The sequence below is a fragment of the Tamandua tetradactyla genome, chromosome 7, assembly GCF_023851605.1.
Source record: "Tamandua tetradactyla isolate mTamTet1 chromosome 7, mTamTet1.pri, whole genome shotgun sequence".
Taxonomy (NCBI): Eukaryota; Metazoa; Chordata; class Mammalia; order Pilosa; family Myrmecophagidae; genus Tamandua; species Tamandua tetradactyla.
The window spans coordinates 71227537-71246228 of NC_135333.1; the positions used below are offsets into that span (position 1 = coordinate 71227537).

Sequence of the window (18692 nt, forward strand, 5' to 3'; positions counted from 1 at the left end):
AAGATAAAAGTCCTCTTTCATTCTTTTGGCTATTGATATCCAGTTCTTCCATGCCCCATTATTGAAAAGACTATTTTGTCACAGTTCAGAGGATTTGGAGGTCTTGCCAAAAATCAGTTGACCATAAATTTGGTGGTCTATTTCTGCACTCTTGATTTGATTCCATTGGTCAGTGCTTCTATCTTTGTGCCAGTACCATGCTGTTTTGATCACTGTGGCCTTATAATAGGTTTTAAAGTCTGGGAGTGTTAATCCTCCCACTACATTCTTCTTTTTTTTAGGTTTTTTTTTCTCTCTCTTTTTTTTTTTTATCTATTCTGGGTCTCTTTCCCTTCCTGGTGAATTTGGTAATTAGCTTTTCTAAATCTTCAAAGTAGGTTGTTGGAATTTTGATTGGTACTGTGTTGAATCTGTAGATCAACTTGGGGAGAGTTGACATCTTAACTGTATTTAACCTTCTTATCCATGAGCAGACAATGTCTTTCCACCTATTTAGATCTCCTTTGATTTCTTTTAGCAATGTTATGTAGTTTTCTGTGTACAAGTCCTTTACATCCCTAGTTAAGTTCATTCCTAAGCACTTGATTTCTTTTAGTTGCTCTTTTGAATGGAATTTTTTCCTTAACTGACTCCTCAACTAGGTCATTGCTTGTGCATAGAAATGTTACTGATTTTTGCACATTAATTTTATATCCCGCCATCTTATTGAATTTGTTTATTAGCTCAGGTAACTTTGCTGTAGATTTCTCAGGATCTTCCAAGTATAGTATCATATTATCTGCAAATAATGACAGTTTTAACTTCTTCCTTTCCAATTTGGATGCTTTTTATTTCTTTGTCCTGCCTCATTGCTCTAGCTAGAACTTCCAGAACAATGTTGAATAATACTCGTGACAATGAGCATCCTTGTCTTGTACCTTATCTTAGGGGGAAAGCTTTTAGTCTCTCTCCATTGAATAGAATGCTGCCTATCAATTTGTCATATATTCCCTTTATCATATTGAAGTAGTTACCTTTGATTCCTATCTTTTGCAGTGTTTTTATCAGAAAAGGATGCTGAATTTTGTTGAATGCTTTTTCAGAATCAATCAAGATGATCATGTGATTTTCCCTTTCAATTTGTTAATGTGCTGTATTACATTAATTGATTTTCTTGCATCAAACCATCCTTGCATTCCTGGTATAAACCCCCTTGGTCGTGGTGTATAATTCTTTTAAGGTGTTGTTGGATTTGATTTGTTAATATTTTATTGAGAATTTTTGCATCTATGTTTATTAGGGAGTTTGGCCTGTAGTTTTCCTTTCTTTTATAGCATCTTTACTCGGTTTTGGTATTAAAATGATATTAGCTTCATAAAATGAGTTAGGTAGAGTTCCTTTTTCCTGAATTTTTTGGAAAAGTTTGAACAGGATTGGTGTTAGTTCTCTTTTGGAATGTTTGATAAATTTCCCTTGTGAAGCCATCTGGCCCTGGGCTTTTCTTTGTAGGAAGATTTTTATTTTTTTAGAACATGAAAACATACAAATATGAACATTCTTACCATATGATGTAGGAAAATTTTTGATGACTGATTGAATCTCTTTACTTGTGATTGGTTTGTTGAGATCTTCTATTTCTTCCTAAGTCAGTGTAGCTTGTTTGTGTGTCTCCAATAATTTGTCCATTTTATCTAAGTTGTCTGGTTTGTTCGCATATAGTTGTTCATAGTATCCTCTTTTGCACAAATATTTATGATTGTTGTATTGTTATATCTTCTTGGTGAATTGACCCTTTAATTAGTATATAGCATCCTTCTTTGTCTCTTATGATGTCTTTACATTTAAAGTCTATTTTGTCTGATATTAGTATAGCTACTCCTGCTTTCTTTTGGTTGCAACTTGCGTGGAAAATATTTTTCCATCCTTTCACTTTCAATCTATTTATATCCTTGTGTCTAAGATCAGTCTCTTGTAAACAGCATATAGCTGGATTATGTTTCTTAATCTATTCTACCAATCTGTATCTTTTAGTTGGTAAATTTAGTCTGTTAACATTCAAAGTTATTACTGAAAAGATGTTTCTTGAATTCACCATCTTATCTTTTTTTATTTTATTTATCAGATCTATATATTCTTTTCCCTCTTTCACTTTGTATTCTTTAAATTACCCTTAGTGGTACTCTTCAATTCTGTGCCCTTCTCCAGACCTCCTTCTCCTGTCTTTTTTTTTTTTTTTCATCTAGCAGAACTCCTTTTAATATTTCTTGTAGGGCTGGTCTCTTGTTGACACATTCTTTCAGGATTTCTTTGTCTGTGAAAATTTTAATCTCTCCCTCAGTTTTGAAGGACAGTTTGGTTGGGTACAGAATTCTTGGCTGGAAGTCTTTCTCTTTCAGGATCTTGAATATATCATACCACTGCCTTCTCGCCTACAGGGTGCTAGTTGAGTAGTCTGACCTGAGTATTATTTGATTTCCCTTGTATGTAGTAGACTGTTTTTCTCTTGCTGCTTTCAGGACTTTCTGCTTCTCTTCAACACTTGACAGACTGATTAGTATGTGTCTTGGGGAAGGCCTATTTGGATTTATTCTGTTTGGGGCTTGTTGGACTTCTTTGACTTGTAAACTTACATCCTTTATGAGGGTTGGGAAGTTTTCTCCCATTGCATCCTGAACTACTCTTCCTAGCTTTTTACTCCTCTCTTCTCCTTCTGGGACACCAATGATTCTTATATTTGTGTGCTTTGTTTGGTCTGTCATTTCCCTGAGATCCAATTCAAATTTTTCCATCTTTTTTGCCATTTGCTGTTTTGAGTCTTTGAAGTCAATTATACTACTCTCTATATCATTTATTCTTTCTTTTGTCTCTTCAAATCTTATGTTGTGTGCCTCTAGTATGTTTTTTTTATTTGGTCAACAGAGTCTTTAATCTTTGTGATATCTGCTATTTTTCTATTTATTCTTTCAAATTCCTCTTTATGCTCTTCTACTGTCTTCTTGATCTCCTTTATGTCATTTGCTATCCCACTTATTTTATTAAGTAGAGTTGTATGAACATCTTTGATTAGTTGTTTCAGTGTCTGTATCTCCTCTGGTGTTTTAATTTGGTCATTAGGCAGGGCTTTATCTTTCTGCATTGTGATATGCTTAGTGATCTTCTGCTGTCTTCGTGGTATGTAAATATCTTGATTGATTTACTTTGGGAGTTGATTTCTTTCAGTAGTCTAGGCCTTGTTTTTGTGGGATGATTGTACAGCAGGGAGCACGGTACAGGGTGGGGCACTCAGTGTGGTGATTTGTTTCGGGGTAGATATAGTTGCAGGTTGGGGATGTTTCACTGATGCTTGTGAACAGGGGCACCTAGCGGCCACGGATGATGTAGCTGTGTGAGTGCACTTGTCTGGGGGGCATAACCCTAGTGTGCAGTGGTCTAAGGCACAGGGCCTTTTGTGCTCATGTGTAGAGCTGTGGCAGTACGTCAGCATTATGTGTTCATTGACTGGGGGCAGATGTGATCCCACTGTGCAGGTCAACACTTTCTCAGAGCTGTGCAGCATGGCTGAGGGCCATGTGCATGCGCGGTTCTAGGACTGCTGTAAACTGTAAACTGAGGTTCCTAGAGCTGAATGACATGCTTGGGACCCCTTGTGCATGCAGGGGTCTAGGAGTGCTGTAAACTGATGTGCGGAGCTCGGGGGGGGGGGGCGGTAAGGCTGTGTGACACTATGGGCAGAGGGGCAGCGGTAGCCTGGGTATGGAGGTTAGTGCCCATAGCCTTTATGTGGTGGCAACAGCCTGCAGGGAACAGGGTGGGGGAAGTAATGTTTAAGATGGGTGCAGGAGAGGTGGGTTGGGTTGCACATGGGGTGGGGGAGTGGGGCAGGTACGTGCACTGGGGGCTGGTGGGATGGGGACGCCTGGAGCGTGGGGAATGGGAGTGGGTGATGGGGTTTGGGTGCATGGGGTGTGGGGTGAGTTGCCGGTCATGGGGTTGCACTGGTGAGGGTAGCACGCCCAAGGAATGTGGCCAGGCTTACTTCCTGGTCCTGGCCTCCTGTCTGCACACTCCACAGTCTCCACACCTCAGCGCCAGACTCCGGTTTTCTGCTTCTCAGTTCTTCGGCCTCTGCAACTAGGGCTGTCCCATGGGGTGCAGAAGGCTCTCCTAGTTCAGCTGCACTGCCGAATCACTGCCTCAGTCGCCCTCCTGTCCCTTCTCTAACTTTTCTGTGGAGCAGGGCTAATCTTGAGCTATTCTATTTGGCCATCTTCCCAGAAGTCTTTGATGAGATTTTGTACTGTTCCTGACTTTGTATTTTGTTTGTATTGTCCCTGAAATGGCTTAAGGCTCTCTGGTATTGTGATAGAATGAATGTGTTTTGTATTTGGAAAAGATCTTGTCTTTTTCGGGTCCAAAGGGTGGAATGTGCCAATTTGAATCTGTTGTGTACCCCAGAAAAGTCATGTCCTCTAATCCTCATTCAGTATTTTTGGGTGATAGCTTTTTGAGCATTCCCACGGAGATATGACCCACCCAAATGTGTGTGGTAATTTTGATTAGATGATTTCCATGGAGTTGTGTCTCCACCCATTCAAGATGGGTTGCTTACTGGAGCCCTCTAAGAAGGAACCATTTGGAAAAAGCTTCAGAGCCTACATAACCAGAGACTTTTGGACATGAAGAAGGAAAATGCCCCCAGGGGAGCTTCATGAAACAAGAAGCCTGGAGAGAAAGCTGCCAGATGTCGCCATGTTTTCCATGTGCCTTTCCAGTTGAGAAAGAAACCCTTGAACATCATCAGCCTTTTTGAACCAAGATATCTTTCCCTGTATTGTCTTAAGATTGGACATTTCTATAGCCTTGCTTTAATTTGGACAGTTTCACAGCCTTAGAACATGTAAACTTGAGACTCAAAAAATTCCCCTTTTTAGAAGCCATTCTGTTTCTGTTATGTCGCATTCCAGCAGCTTGCAAATGAGAACATATGGCAAGGACAGTTGCTAGTGTATTTATTTAGAAAACCTTCCACGTTGGTATCCCCTCACTTATTTAACTGCTCTATTTTTCATCTCTTATCTCTTATGTCTTCCTCTCATTTTCCTTGTTTTTCTCCTTCTCTCCCCCTTCTCTCTTTTTTCATAAAACTTCTCTTTTACCAAACCATCTGAAAGTGCTTGCAAAAATCACATCTCATTTCACTCCAAATACTGTAGCAAAAAAAAAAAAACTCCCAAACTCTCTTAGTAGCAAAGATATTCACTACAACACTTTCATTACACCTGAGAAATCCACTTTAAGTCAATAATACCATCCTACATGCAGTCCATACATAAATGTTCTCAATTGACGCAAATGTGTCCTTTGTAGCTCTTTTTTATGTTTTGATCCAGGAATTAATCAAGGTTTATGCATTGCATTTGATTATTGTGTTTCTTTATTATGCCTGGTTTTTAAATTTTTGAAAAATAAGATTCTGAAAATCATTATGAATATAGTTTCATTGTACTCTGGAGAATTTTGGGGGAGGGCTTATTATTTTTATTAATTTTGGGGGAGAGCTTATTATTTTTATTAACAAAAATAATTAACTTTTGATAAAGATATATACTTGCCTTCTGCTCTTATAGAATAGTTTCTGCTTCTGTTTCCTGCTAGTCTTTTTTTGAATTATGACTTTTGATATTTTACTGCACTTTTGGTATCCTTTTACTCCAGTTTGTTTCTCTTGAGGTTATAGGATGCATTCTGGGAGAATTACATAGAGTCAAGAGAGGAGTACAAAATGGGAATCTCTCTGACTCCACTTATTTCTTCTGTGAATGAATGGGTAAAAACTGGAAAACTGAGAATTCATCTGTTCATTTAACTGTTTATTGAGCACCAAGTAAATGGCGAGCATTGTACAAGGTTGTGGTAGTTAGATTCAGTTGTCAACTTGGCCAGGTGAAGGTACCTAGTTTTGTTGCTGCGGACATGAGCCAATGGTATGTGAACCTCATCTGTTGTTAATTACATCTGTAGTCGGCTAGGAGGCGTGCCTGCTGCAATGAATGATGTTTGATTGAATTGGCTGGTGCTTAAATGAGAGAGCTCAACGTAGCACAGCCCAAGCAGCTCAGCATACCTCATCTCAGCACTCGCAGCTTAGCCCAGTCCTTTGGAGATGCAGAGACAAATTACCCTGGGGAAAGTTTTTGGAATCCAGAGGCCTGGAGAGAAGGCCAGCAGAGACCATCCGGTGCCTTCCCACGTAAGCAGGAACCTCAGATGAAAGTTAGCTGCCTTTCCTTCAGGAAATAGTTGCTGAAGAACTAATGAAATAAATCCCCTTTTATTAAAAGCCAATCCATCTCTGGTGTGTTGCATTCCAGCAGCTAGCAAACTAGAACAAAGGTGCTAGGGATATATCAGTAAAGAAGATATATATATATATATATATATATATATGCCACAAATTTCCATAATACTTTTAATTAGTTAAGGGACAGAGTAAGACAATTGCCCTTTAATGAAAGGTACAATATTAGAAGCATCAAGAACTAACTGAAATTGTTGTGGCAAGAAGGATGGAAAATTGGGGCATCCACCAGTGAAACACTGAAATAAGTGAAATGTTTACATTTGAGAGGTTTCAAGAACCAATATACAGCCCTAAGATATTCACTGATGGGCTCATCAAATATTCCTAGTGTCCCAAATGGAGCCATGAGCAGAAAACCCTGATAAGGAATTAGTATAGTCTGTGGATGTTCACCTATGAGTAAATGTTTTCTATGAAGGTGCAAAACTTTTCCAGGAGAGAATGTAATAGTTATTAGAGTTTTTTTTTTTTTCTATATTCAACAGAATTTTGGTTGAAACTCAAAGCTGAGACTATTGGATGAAAAGAAATCCCACATTCCAAAGAGAGTCCTTAGCCAAACACTGCAGGACTTTCCAAACTGGTATGGGACAATTAGCAACAGCCTATACAAGGAAAAGATAGAGATGGATAGCAGAGGCAAATTCTTTGAAGGAATTTCTAGAGGAAGAGATTGCTGGGCTATTTCCCCTCCCATCCCCAAGCCAAGTGAGAGAGGAAACTAGAGGGCAATTTGGAGTATCTGGGGCTGCCTGCCAGAGGTGGACAGTCTTACTTCTTGGCTTTACACTTGCTCAGCTGTGAAAACTTGTAGACTTGTGGTTAAGTGGAGCAAGAGAGTGCTTGGAAGAACCTAACTTGAGTCCCCTCTTGTGGAGGACCTAGAAACTTGTCTAATTGTTGCTTCGAGAAGTCTTGATGATGAGATGCTGGAAGAATTTGCCCCTGACACAAGGCAAAGAAGGCAAAGCACACTTTTACTGTTTGGTGAGTGGGTATAGGAAACAAAAGGAGGTAGTGGAGGTTTGACATCTACAAAGGGCTTCATCAAATAGAACTCTCTATCAGGTAAGGGGATTCTAGAAGACATAAGTCACATGGGATATATTATGGTTTGAATTGTGTCCTCACCAAAAGACATGTTCAAGTTGTAATTACCATAATATGAACTTATTTGTAAATTGGATCTTTGTAGAAGTTATTAGTTTAGATGAGAAAAAACTAAATTAGTGTGACCCCTAATCCAATATGATTGGTGTCCTTTTAAGGAAAGGAAATTTGGACACACAGAGAGACAGAGATGGTCAAGTGACAGAGGCAGAAATTGAGTTACACTGCAACAAGCCTAGGAATGTTATGGATTGCTGGTTACCTACCAGAAGCTAGGGGAGAGAAATGGATGGATTCTTCCCTTTAAGAGGAAGCATGGTCATGCCAACACCTTGACTTCAGATTTCTAGCCTCCAGAACTGTAAGACAAGAAATGTCTGTGTTAAAGCCAGCTAGTTTCTGGTACTTCATTACAACAATCCTGGTAAATTAACACAGGATATTTTACCTGAAGTTTAGAGCTAAGGTAAACTTGTAAGAGTCCTTTCAGAGACCATATCCATACAAGTACCAGGAAATGATGTAGTAGAAAAATTTCCCAGAGGTGCATCTATGTATGGAATCTCTTAAAACTCATAGACATTCCCATGAGAGATAACTTGGTATTTGGGTATTTGTCAGTAAGGGTTCAACCAGAGAAGCAGAACCTATAGGAGATATATCATAAGAGATTTATTTTGAGGAATTGGCTGAAATGATTGTAGGGACTGACTAGGCAAATCCAGAACCTGTAAGGCAGGCTGGGAATGCTCCAGCAGCAGCTGAAGCTGCAGGCCACAAATGGAATATCTGGGTTGGCTTAACAAAAGAAATTTTTTGACTCAAAGGCTAGAAGGCTTGCTTCCTCTAGGGTTTAGTATCTTCTGGCTGGCAGCAGTCTTTGGGGTTCTTGGCATTTCTGTCACGTGACAATGCACATGGAGGTGTCTTCTTCTTTCCCTTCCACGTTCCATTGACTTCCAGCTTCTAGCTGCTCACTGTGGCTTTCTCCCTCCAAATCTATTTTCCTTTGCTTATAAAAAAGGAAACTTTATAAGTTAAAGTGGGCACACTTTAACTAATAACATCTGCAAAGATCCTATTTACAAATAGGTTCATACCATAGGACCAGGAGTTGGGACCTGAACATGCCTTTTGTGGGGGACATGATTTAATCCCAATACCCATTTTTAAATTAGGTCTTCTGTTGTTGAGTTGTAGTATTTCTTTATATACTCTGGACATTAAACATTTATCAGATGTATAGTTTCCACAGATTTTCTCCCTTTCTGTAGGTTTTTTTTTTATTTCATGATAGAGTTCTTTGATGCTCAAAAGTTTTTTTTTTTAATTTTTTTATTAATCAAAAAAAGAAAAGAAATTAACACAACATTTAGAAATCATTCCATTCTACAAATGCACTCAGTAATTCTTAGTATCATCACATAGATGTATGATCATCATTTCTTAGTACATTTGCATCGATTTAGGAAAAGAACTAGCAAAACAGCAGAAAAAGATATAGAATGTTAATATAGAGAAGAGAATTAAAATAATAATACTAATTATATATATATATAAAAAGGAAAAAGAAAAAAACAAAAACAAAAGATACAAACACACAAACAAACAAACAAAAAACCATATTTCAGGTGCAGCTTCATTCAGTGTTCCAACCTAGTTACATTACACTTAGGTATTATTGTGCTGTCCATTTTTGAGTTTTTGTATCTAGTCCTGTTGCACAGTCTGTATCCCTTCAGCTCCAATTACCCATTATCTTACCCTGTTTCTAACTCCTGCTGGTCTCTGTTACCAATGATATATTCCAAGCTGATTCTCGAATGTCGGTTCACATCAGTGGGACCTTACAGTATTTGTCCTTTAGTTTTGGGCTAGACTCACTCAGCATAATGTTCTCTAGGTCCATCCATGTTATTACATGCTTCATAAGTTTAGTCTGTCTTAAAGCTGCATAATATTCCATCGTAGGTATACGCCACAGTTTGTTTAGCCACTCGTCTGTTGATGAACATTTTGGCTGTTTCCATCTCTTTGCAAGTGTAGATAATGCTGCTATAAACACTGGTGTGCAAATGTCCGTCTGTGTCTTTGCCCTTAATCAAAAGTTTTTAATTTTGATGAACTCCTAGTTATCAATTTTTTTCTTGTTACTACTTTTGGTGTAATCTAAAAAACCTTTGCTTAACATAAGGTCCTGAAGATGCTTCCCTATGTTTTCTTCTAGCAGTTTTATAATTTAGGTTCTTAAATTTAGATCTTTGATCCATTTTGAGTTAATTTCTGTATAGTGTGTGAGATATGAATCCTCTTTCATTCTTTTGCATATGGATATCCAGTTCTCCAAACACCATTTATCGAAGAGCTGCTCTGACCCAGTTGGGTTGGCTTGACCACCTTAGCAAAGATCAGTTGTCCATAGATGAGAGGGTCTATTTCCTTACACTCAATTTGATTCCATTGCTCATTATATTCATCTTTATGCCAGTACCATGCTGTTTTGACCACTGTAGCATTGTAATATACTTTAAAGTCAGGTAGTGTGAGACCTCCCACTTCATTTTTCTTTTTAAAGATATTTTTAGCTATTTGGGACACACTGCCCTTCTAAATAAATTTGGTTATTGGCTTTTCTATTTCTTCAAAGTAAGTTGTTGGGATTTTAATTGGTATTGCATTGATTCTATAAATTAATTTCACTAACATTGAATCTATTAATCAATTTGGGTAGAACTGATATCTTTATTTAGTCTTCCAATCCATTAACATAGTATGCCCTTCAGTTTATTAACACCATATCTTTTAGCAATTTCTTGTAGTTTTCTGTATATAGGTCTTTTGTGTCCTTAGTTAAATTTATTCTTAAATATTTAATTCTTTTGGTTGCTATTGTAAATAGAATTTTTTTCTTGATTTCCTCCTCAGATTTCTCACTACTAGTGTATAGAAATACAACTGATTTTTTGGCATTGATCTTGTACTCTGCCACTTTTCTTACTCATTTATTAGCTCTAGTATCTTTGCTGTAGATTTTTTGGAATTTTCAATGTATGGTATCATGTCATTTGCAAACAGTGAGAGTTTTAGTATCATGCTGATTTGATTACTAGAGCTTTTTATAAGTTTTATAGTCAGGAAGTGTGAGTTCTCCAACGTCATTCTCCTTTCTCAAGACATTTTTGGCCGTTTCGGGGCTCTTACTCTGCCATATAAATTTTTCTTTTCATGGGCAAGCACCGGAAATCGAACCCAGGTCTCTGCAAGAACTCTGCCTGCTGAGCCACCATGGCCCATCCCCTCCCATATAAATTTAATGATTGACTTCTCCATTTCTGCAAAGAAGGCTCTTGGAATTTTGATTGGAACTGCATTGAATGTGTTGATCTCTTTGGATAGAATTGACATGTTAACAATATTTAGTCCTCCAATCCATGAACACACAGTGTTCTTCCATTTATTTAGGCCATTTTGATTTTTTCAACAATGTTTGTAGTTTTCTTGTACAAGTCCTTTACGTCTTTAGTTAAATTTAATCCTAGATGTTTGATTTCTTTAGTTCCTACTGTAAATGGAATTGTTTTCTTGCTTCCCTCTCTAGATTATTCATTATTAGTGTATGACAACAGTACTAAATTTTGCAGGTTATGTACCCTGCCACTCTGCTGAATTCATTTATTACCTCTAGTAGCTTTATTGTAATTTTTTTCAGAATTTTCTCTATATAGGATCATGTCATCTGCAATTAGGATAAGTTTTATTTCTTCCTAATTTGGATACTTTTATTTCTTTCTCTTGCCCATTTACTCTAGCTAAAATTTCCAATACAATGTTAGGAAACAGTGGCGATGATAGGCATCCTTATCTTGCTCCTGATCTTAGGGGAAAAGCTTTCAGTCTTTTGCCATTGAGTATGATGTTAGCTGTACATTTTTTACATATGCACTTTATCATATTTAGGAAGTTTCCTTTTACTCCTAATTTTCTAACTGTTTTTATCAAGAAGAGGTGCTGTATTTTGTCAGATGCCTTTTCTGCTCCAATTGATATAGTCATGTGTGCTTTTCCTTCTCTGTATTAATGTGGTGTATTACATTAATTGATTTTTTTGTTCATTAATTGAGCCATCCTTGCATACCTCGGATAAATTCTACCTGATCAGGGTGTATAATTTTTTTAATGTGCTTTTGGATTCAATGTGCTAGTATTTTGCTGAGGGTTTCCACATCTTTATTCATAGGGGATTTTGGTCTGTAATTTTCTTTTCTTGTAAAAACTTTACCTGGCTTTGGTATTACCATGGCAGCTTCATTGAATGAGTTCAGAAATGTTCTCTCCTCTTCAATTTCTTGGAAGAGTTTGGGCAGGATTGGTGTTAGTTCTTCATGGAATGTTTGATGAAATCCCTCCGTGAAGCCATCTGGTCCTGGGTTTTTCTTTACTGGGAGATTTTTACTGATTCAATCTCTTTGATTGATTTGGGTTTATTGAGATCTTCTGTTTCTCCTCTTCCTCCATCTCTCCTCCTTCCCCTCCTGTTCCTCCTCCTCCTTCTCCTCCTCTTCTATTTTTCTTCAAATTCTATCTAATTTGGTAGTCAGTTGTTCACAATCCTTTTTATTTCTGTGGGGTTGGTAGTAATGTCTTCTCTCTCTCATTTCTAATTTTAGTTGTTTGTGTCTCCTTTCTTTTTTTCTTTTTCAGTCTAGCTAAAGGTTTACTGATTTTATTGATCTTTTCACAGAGCTAATTTTTAAAATACTCTTTATTAATTTTTTATTTTATTTCATTTATCTCAGCTTTAATCCTTGTTATTTCCTTCCTTCTGCTTGTTTTGCATCTAGTTTACACTTCCTTTTCTAGTTCCTTCAGTTGTGAGGTTAGGTCTTTGAGCTGAGCTCTTTCTTCTTTTTTAATGTAAGCATTCAGAGTGATAAATTTCCCTTTCAGCACTGCCTTTGCTGCATCCCAAAGTTTCGGTATGTTGTGTTTTTCTTTTCATTTACCTCAAGATATTTCCTAATTTCCCTTCTGATTTCTTCTTTCATCAGCTGGTTATTTAAAAGTGGTTTCTTTACTCTCCACATATTTGTGATTTTTCCATTTTCAATTTACCAGAAGTTGTCAGTGGAAGGTTTCAAACAATGATCAGAATTTTTATTCCATTTTCAGATGCTTGAAAAATGATTAATTAACTGAAATATTGGAGACTGCAGTTGTTCAGTGGGAAAACAATCAAGTTCATATTTGAGGAGGAAATGACAACTACATCATGACTCTGCCCACCTGACAGTAACTGTAAATTGCTGGGGCACTGTGCTTCCTAAGATGGCTGCCTATCTCCCATCAAACATGCTCTTTAAAAACAAACAAACTTTATTGTACCATGAACTGTACGTATTTAAAATGAACAATTTGATGAGCCACATGCTCCTTTGCAGTGTGACCTTACCGTCCCCATTTCAACAAGTGGAGACTATTTTCCTTTCTTTTGAATCCAGATGGGCTTGTATGAGTCCCTTGATCAAATAGAGTGCTGTGTAACTTATGCCGTGTGTTTTCTAAAACTAGGCCAGAGGAAGCCTTGCAGCTTTCACTTTCATCTCTTAGCATTCTCACTCTTGGAAGCCCTGACCTGCTATATAAAAAAGTCCAGTTACCTTGCTGGAGAAAGTAGGTGGAAACACTCTGAGTTATATGGAGACAGAGAACAGCCAGATTGTCCCAGCTTTCTCGTTAGGACTTCAGATGATTACAGCTTCAGCTGTCACCTTAATGTTTGAGGTACCCCATGGGAGACTACCCACCTTAGCTCAGTCAACCCACAGAATAATAAGAAACAATAAAATGGCTGTTGTTTTAAACAACTAGGTTTCAGAGTGGTTCGTAAGCAGCAATAAATCATCAAAAACAGAATGATACGGTAAATGAGGTGTTGATTTAATAAACATGTAAAACATGTGGCATTGACTTTGGGACCAGGTCTTAGAGGCTTCTTGGAGGAGCCTCTAAGAAACTGTTAGTTTAGTCCTTTCTTTTTTGAAAGGATGAGAGGATGTTTTTATTGGGAGCTGGAAGAAAAAAGCAACTTGTAGATGTAGTGGCAGAACGTTTGGCAATGCTTTAGCTTGTACAACTGGGACTAAGGCATTATTCGGATAGAATGCTGAATATATCAATGGATGTCTTGGTCAATATAGATAAGGTACAGAAGGAACTGCTCAGTTTTCAAGTAGGATCTAGAAGAAACATTTCTGCCCTAGACTTGCTGGCTTCAATTTTTAAAGGTAGGAAGGAGGCTTAGAACTGCAAACATGGGCCATTTCTTATGGAAAAAGAAAGATGACTCAAAGGGTGTAGCTTAGAGACCAGAGGACAGAGAAAAGACCTATAGCAAACCACTCCCAGGGGTCAGGAATGGGCTCTTGTGGAGGAATGGTGACATGTGTTCTGCTGCATTTCAGTATTGCTATGACACCTTACTACTCTGTGCCTTCCATTTTCCTAATAAATATTGGGAATATTTATTGCACTTATTCTACCTTTGACTCACTCTTGTAATTGTGCTTGTGTGTGGGTGAGTGTTTTGGTTTGCTGATGCCACCAGAGTGCAGTATATAAGAAATGGATCAGCTTTTATAAAGGGGATTTATGAGGTTATAAATTTACAGTTCTAACACCATGAAAATGTCCAAATTAAGGCATCAACAAAAGGATACCTCCTCTCAAGAAAAGCAAATCACATCTGCAGTTCCTCTACCACATGGAAGGTGCATGGCAATGTTTGCTGGTCCTTCTCTCCTGGGTTCTGGCTTCAATGGGTCTCTCCAAATGTCTCTGGATATTTCTCTCCCTGTGCTCTCATAAAGGTCTCCAGAAAAGGATTAAGACCCATCTTGAATGAGCTGGTAACAAAATCAGATAAAAATTGCACAGAAAGAAAGCTAGAGACGAATATCACTAATTCATAAAAAATCCTAAAAAAACTTGGCAAACATCCTCCGATACAATGATAAAGCAATTATGTATAGTAACCAATTGTGGTTTATTTCAGAAATGAAAGGATAGGTCAATATTAGGGAAACTATTAACATAATTTATAAGGAGAAAGTAACATGACAATCACCATTGACATTGAAAAGGCATTTGGCAAAACTTAACAAGGATCATAGTTTAAAAATACACAATAGCCTTATCAGATATTGAAATATATTATAAAGTCTCTTGAATTAAACTGATGTGTACTGGAGCATAAATAACAAGCATAAATGATAGATCAGAGTGGAAAAATCTATAAATGCATCCAAATACCCCAAATCAGATAATTTACTTTAGTACAAAGATGGCATTTCAAAGAAGCGGGGGCAAAACAAGCTGTAAAATAAATGGCAGAGGGACAACTGAATGGCCATCTGGAGAAAGAGTTGGATTCCTAACTTAGAGGGTAAATGTATGTCCATGTCTCCCAGAATCTATGTCCATGTCCTTATACCTAGAACCTGTGAATACTGCCTCAAATGGCAAAAGTGTGAATATTACCTTATATGACAAAAATGTGATTAATTTAAGGAGCCTAAGAACAGGCGCTTATCTTGGTGGGCGCTAAGTGCAATCACATGCATCCTTATAAGAGGTGGAGGGAGTTTTGGGACAGGCACACAGATAAGATAAACACGAGGAAAAGGCAATATGAAGACAGGGAGTGAACTAGAGTGATGTGATGACAAGCCAAGTTATGTCAAGGATAGCTGGCAGCCACCAGCAGCTAAGAGAGAGGCATGGATTGGACTCTCCCCCAGAACCTCTGGAAGGAGTAGAGCTCAGCTCACACCTTGATTTTTTCCCCTCCAGAACTGTAAGAGAAAAAGTTTCTGTTGTTTTAAGCCATCCAGTGTGTGGTAATTTGTTATGAGTACTAAAAAGTGATTCGGTGGTCCCTTAAGAAGTGGGAACCTAAGTCTAGTTTCTTGGCACTTTCTGAGTCATTGACAAGACTTTAGAGGCAAGGTCTGCATGGTGTACTGGGAATGCTGGATTCTAGGCCCAGGTGTGCTTTTTTTTTTTATTAACGGAAAGAAAAAAAAAAAAAGAAATTAACACAACATTTAGAAATGATACCATTCTACATATGCACTCAGTAATTCTTAACATCATCACATAGATGCATGATCATTGTTTCTTAGTACATTTGCATCAGTTTAGAGGAACTAGCAACACAACAGAAAAAGATGTAAAATGTTAATATAAAGAAAAGAAATAAAAGTAGTAATAATAGTAAAAAACAACAACAACAAACAAACCAACAAGCAAACAAAAACAAAAAAAACCCTATAGCTCAGATGCAGCTTCATTCAGTATTTTAACATGATTACTTTACAATTAGGTATTATTGTGCTGTCCATTTTTGAGTTTTTGTATCTAGTCCTGTTGCACAGTCTGTATCCCTTCAGCTTCAATTACCCATTGTCTTACCCTGTTTCTAACTCCTGCTGAACTCTGTTACCAATGACATATTTCAAGTTTATTCTCGAATGTCCGTTCACATCAGTGGGACCATACAGTATTTGTCCTTTAGTTTTTGGCTGGATTCACTCAGCATAATATTCTCTAGGTCCATCCATGTTATTACATGGTTCATAAGTTTATCTTGTCTTAAAGCTGCATAATATTCCATCGTATGTATATACCACAGTTTGTTTAGCCACTCTTCTGTTGATGGAGATTTTGGCTGTTTCCATCTCTTTGCAATTGTAAATAACGCTGCTATAAACATTGGTGTGCAAATGTCCGTTTGTGTCTTTGCCCTTAAGTCCTTTGAGTAGATACCTAGCAATGGTATTGCTGGGTCGTATGGCAATTCTATATTCAGCTTTTTGAGGAACCGCCAAACTGCCTTCCACATTGGTTGCACCCTTTGACATTCCCACCAACAGTGGATAAGTGTGCCTCTTTGTCCGCATCCTCTCCAGCACTTGTCATTTTCTGTTTTGTTGATAATGGCCATTCTGGTGGGTGTGAGATGATATCTCAGTGCTTTTTATTTTATTTTATTTTTTTGCCAAAGTGTCCTATTCCCAAGAATGGTAAGGAGGCCACTAGTGGGAGACCTGGAGTAACAATTGTGGACCATAGACAAGATGGCTGTCATGGGGCAGGTGAAGGACCTCAATCCTGCAGTAGATGGTCAGGTGGAAGGAGCCAAGAATGTCTGAGATAAATGTCCTGTCAGTTCTGTGAGCCTGGGTTTTAGAGTCACATTCACATTTCAATTACAGAAGATGGAGAAATGCAATATTTGTTGCACATTGAAAGTGTACACTGATTCTAAGAAAACAAAAGACTATCAGCTAAGAATTCCCAGGGTTGTAAATGCAATTCTATCCATAAGTAAGGACAACATGGCTGGTTATTTTATTTCATCATCTAATTTTAAGTTTCCACAATTATTTTACTTCTCTCTTTCTTTTCCTCCCTTTGTTCCTTTACCCAACTCCTTTACTTTTTGCAAGGTTTTTAATAACTAGTAATGTATGATTCTTGTATTTTTAAATGTTTGCTGCCACCCTGTGGCTCTTTTATTGCTGTACATGAAAAGGGAATCTCCAAGCTTTTGCTAAGCCAACCAGAACAGGGTAAATCTAGGGGAAATACAGTTTTCAAAAACTTCTACAGAACATTCAAGTTGGTCTCTCAGCACAATGCTCAGGATGTGATTTATGAAGCTGCTGTACCTGTCTCCTATGTGCATGTAATCTGTCTCTAAAATCCTATTAGTGTGTAGTGTGTACTCCTATTCTAGTAGCCACCATCCCTCATCCCAGTTCACACCGAGATACATAATTACCTTGGGAATACAAGAGTTGTTGACCCTGGCTTACCACATAGTGTCAGTTATGGCTTTTTTAATGGGCTCTACCAAAAAATTGTTTAAGCAGCTGAAATCTAAGGTTTTAGGCCCAAAGCCTAAAATCTTTTTGTAGACTTTAACTTTTGCCTAGAGCTTGCCATACTGGTACAAGGCATTTTGGTTTTCCCTAAGTGGTAATAATTAAAGAATACAGTTTTCAGAAGTAGAATATTCTCAGAGCCCATTTTCTAGGCATATTTTTCATGAGAAATAAAGACAACTGCAATGATCTAGCCACCTGTCCCTTCCCACTCTCACTTTTTACTGCTTGTTACCATCCTAACCCAATTCTGATCATGTTGCTATCTATTTATCAAAGATTCCATTGGGGGCGGACCACAGTGGCTCAGCAGGCAGAGATCTTGCCTGCCATGCCAGAGACACAGGTTTGATTTCCGGTGCCTGCCCATGCAAAAAAACCCCCAAAAAAACAAAAAGGAAGATTTCATTAGTTTCCCATTACTTATAGAATAAAGTGCAGACTTCTTTTAAGACCCTTCATAAATCATTACCAACTGATGATCTCTCAGCTTCACTTTTTATTATAGCCATATATACTGCCATGCCTTTTCAACATTTGACCTGGGCTAATGTTCTTAGCATGGGCTCAAATTGGGGGCCACATCTGCTTTATGTCCTGGGCCTTCTTATTTCATTGCAGTGAGACAAATATATTACAGCATCCAGAGCCAGAGAGCAATCGCAGAGTTTTCCCTGTTCCTTTCTTTTCCATCAAGTGCAGTATTAGTGCTATCTGGTTTTATTTACTTGCACTACTTCTAGCCCATTATCTATAGGCTGTATCCTCCATTTGTATGTACAGATCTTGGCACCAAGCTGATGTAGCTCTCCTGTGACTGGGGTGAATAAAAGAGGGATGGCACATGCCCTGTATAGGAGTGCCTAGTGCCTCTGGGATGGTGGTCTGAGTTTTGAGGGCAGTAGTTCTCTGAGTCTTTTATTGTGACCACTCAGAGAAAGAATCATGGGCCCCATGAGGTTATTCAGTCACAAGTCTACTAGTTCTTTCAGGATACTGAGAGGCTCATTTCTTTTTGTATTCTAGAAGTAAAGAAAATAAGCCAAAATAATCTTCAAATAAGGAGATTCTAAGCAGGAGGTTTTATAGGTGTTACATTTTCTCCTCTTTTGGAGCAGTTTGACCTCTGGGAAAGGCATATTCAAGTTCTGAGCAGCACTGGTTACAGTCTACTGATCCTATATGTTTCACACATGAAAGGGAAATTGCTACCTGATGATGTCAGATGGTCTCTAACCTGGACTTCACCTGAGAGTCTCCCAGAAAGTACTAACTTCTGCCTTTTCTGCTCCTCCTGT

General features: G+C 38.0%; 1 protein-coding gene across 1 annotated transcript in view; it reads left to right on the plus strand.

The window, feature by feature from the left end:
• KLRG1 (killer cell lectin like receptor G1) overlaps positions 1 to 13293 on the plus strand; it is a 58445-nt gene extending 45152 nt beyond the window's left edge. The window contains exon 6 of the mRNA XM_077169971.1: positions 12620 to 13293. Within this exon, the coding sequence (XP_077026086.1) occupies positions 12620 to 12634 (15 nt within the window). The 3' untranslated portion in view covers positions 12635 to 13293. The remainder of the gene's footprint in view (positions 1 to 12619) is intronic.
• The last annotated feature ends 5399 nt before the right edge of the window (positions 13294 to 18692 follow it).